General features: G+C 38.1%; 1 protein-coding gene and 1 non-coding gene across 2 annotated transcripts in view; both read right to left on the bottom strand.

Annotated features, from left to right (window-relative positions):
- Positions 1 to 108: 108 nt before the first annotated feature.
- Positions 109 to 180, bottom strand: trnah-gug (transfer RNA histidin (anticodon GUG)). The gene has a single exon. It is a non-coding gene; the product is annotated as a tRNA-His (tRNA).
- Positions 181 to 781: 601 nt separating this feature from the next.
- The window catches only part of LOC111649685 (uncharacterized), a 7208-nt gene continuing 5138 nt past the window's right edge, over positions 782 to 2851 (bottom strand). The window contains exons 4-6 of the mRNA XM_023399402.2: positions 2428 to 2618; positions 1615 to 1731; positions 782 to 1501 (exon numbers count right to left, since the gene is read on the bottom strand). Of these exons, the coding sequence (XP_023255170.2) occupies positions 1160 to 1501; positions 1615 to 1731; positions 2428 to 2618 (650 nt within the window). The 3' untranslated portion in view covers positions 782 to 1159. The remainder of the gene's footprint in view (positions 1502 to 1614; positions 1732 to 2427; positions 2619 to 2851) is intronic.

Raw genomic sequence — 2851 nt, 5'->3', positions numbered from 1 at the left:
GTTTTCATCAAATTGGTATGGTAAACTACAGTACCAGCACTGGAATTAGAATCACAATAAATATCTGAAAATCAAAAAAAAAGAAGAACCCCTTCATTGGTGATTCTCTGCCGTGACCCGGATTCGAACCGGGGTTGCTGCGGCCACAACGCAGAGTACTAACCACTATACGATCACGGCGAGCTAGTGGGGACTGGTGCACAGCGTGGATAATCTGTCTATAAAAAGGACCTACCTGTGCTCGTATGTTGTGACATCAGATAGTTTTCTGGCTGTCGTGGCTGTACCTCAGTGTCTTTGTGACTTTAAATGCTAAAGTGACCAAAGGAAGCGAGAATGACAAATGTATGCTATTAAGCTAACTTTAGCTAAAGTTTAGCTAGCTTTAGCTAACAGTAAGGTGGACACAAATTTGCCAAAGACGTGGATATCGTTTAAGACGGTAAATTGTAAACATAAACGCTTACATTGACAATAATGTTCTCGCAGTCCTTCGTCTAATTTTGGTTCGACCTTACCGGAGTCGTGAGTAACTTTGCTTAAGTCTAGGCGTTAGCTGCGTTTTCAGCTTCACCAAGTAGTGCAAGTATAGCTACTTCACAGTAGTACGCAAATGTTTGCGCAGCCTTGGGCGAATTAAATATAAGTAAAACACTGGCAGCAAATACAAAAATTGCCTTTCTTCAAATGGTAACGGACTGTTATCATTTGTCAACAGTTTAAGTTTATTTCATTACCTCAAAATAAGAACTAAAGCAGAAAAATACAGAAGAAACCCAAGGAAAGTGGTAGTCTTTATTTGATAAATTATTGACAGCAATGGTCTTTTTTTTGTTAAATTAGGCTAGCCAGCTTGCCACTGATGAAAAAGTGTCATAAACAATTATTATATAAATTTATATTATATAAATTTTAAGTATTATACAATTTATGATGAATTCAGTGGTTAGCAAAAGTAAGTGTTAATGTTTCTTCAGTGTTGCTAGGAATAAAATGCTAAGACAAACTAAACATAAAACTCAGTCACACACTTATTCATTCATCATCATCAACCACAGACAGGTGAGATACATGATCAGCAATGCATTCCTAATCACGTGAGTAAAAAACATCAAAATCTCAGAGTAGTAAGTATTTACAGTAATGCAACCAGAAAGGTCTAATGTCGAAGAGCAAAGTCTCGCAGTTCATTCTCATCATTTTCTTCAGGTTCATTGCTCCTTGTAACTGCAACTTTAGCAGCACACTCTGCCTTTCTGGTGAAAGGGCGACATGGACCAGCCACAGTCTGATGCAGCAGTGGTTTGCTGCTTGAAATGTTGCCCATACTTTGAGCAGAAGCACCTTCGTGTTTTTTGTCTGTTGCTGCATGATTCCTCCTCCTGTACAATTTACAGGATGCCACCAGAGGTTTTCCTATGTCCACATGTTGGCTTTCTGTCTGGCGCAGCTTACTGTCTGTGTGAGTATAGTGTAGATCTACCTTGATGACCAGCGATTCCTAGCAAAGGCAAATAACACATCAATCACATTTATTGTACAGACTTTCTGGTAAAGAATTAGTGTTTGTTTTTCATAGGAACAGAAATGGGACATATATCACTGACTGCATACCTTAAGCCTCTGAAGAGCGCAAAGCCTCAGAGTGCAGTCTGGGTTATCAGAGGACTTAAATAGTAGAGAGTCCAAATCCTCTGACCTGCCAGGGCCAGAAAATATGTCTTGCATTGCCTAAGGATTCAGAGCATAAAAGATTTGATTAGTATGAGTTAACCAACTTCATCAAAATAAATAAATGCCTCCTGCATTTACAATGTTTTGGCACTGAATCTCTGCCAGGATGTGGTGGAACAAGTGCCACAATGAATCAGCCACTAGATGTCAATATGGTCCAAGGTTCTGTAGTCTACAGCATGTATGTATTACTAAGAGAAGTGTTGCAGATTACTAGTACTACATCCTGCTTTGTCTTTGTCTGTGGTTGCAGCAGATAGGAAGTCTATATATGGGCAGAACTTCCTCAAACATGTGAAACGTGGGGGTGAATGGTCAACATTGAGAAATTCCTGCTGGCTAATGGAAAGTGACTGCATGCTATGGTGAGCAACATGGAATTTATGATGTAGATACATTTGGAAAGCAATTTTTAAACCCAATGTTGAGTTTACTAACTCATAAGGAAGAAAGTCAGATTTGAGCTAGTTATCAAGACAGTTATGCACTAATATAAAGGTGACATTTCTGTATACTGTGCATTTATTTATTACCAATGTTGTGATTTGTTTGCTTTTGTACATGTATGTCACTGTATACATCCTTTGTGGTTTCTATATGGATCAAAATAAAACGTGACAGGATGTCTTAAAGTTAAGAAAAGTAAATATAATAATAAAATAAAGTAAAATTAGGTAAAAAATAAATATTTACAGGTTTGCTGCTCAGTGTGACGGTGCAGTCCTGGGTTTTTGGGCCTTTGGTCTTTACACTGGCAAAAGCCACCAAAACATTAGAGAACAAAGCTGAGAAGCTGACTTCCACTTCCACTCCGCAATGAAACGTCAGCCGCTTCTTCCGTGGTAGCTCTGAAAGAAGATATGAAAAAGTTTTGTTGTTTTTTTCTTTTTAGAAAGAAATGCAACTAAAATCAGCTACTGAACTGTTTTACTACTTTACTTGACTGTAATTTTGTTCAATTACTGTGACACAGCAGCTGATTTCGCAGAGCCAGATTGAAGACATTAGGGACTTGTCAGTCGCTCTGTTGATTTAAGACCTTAATCTTGGACCTAATCTAAAAGAGACTGAGTAGATTCTCAGATTAACTCACCATCTCAAGATTCCATTTTTAAAA

The sequence above is a fragment of the Seriola lalandi genome, unplaced genomic scaffold (assembly GCF_002814215.2).
Source record: "Seriola lalandi dorsalis isolate HSWRI2012SDOR001 ecotype SW California unplaced genomic scaffold, Sedor1 jcf7180002051686, whole genome shotgun sequence".
Lineage (NCBI taxonomy): Eukaryota > Metazoa > Chordata > Actinopteri > Carangiformes > Carangidae > Seriola > Seriola lalandi.
This window is presented reverse-complemented; position numbering and strand designations above follow the sequence as displayed.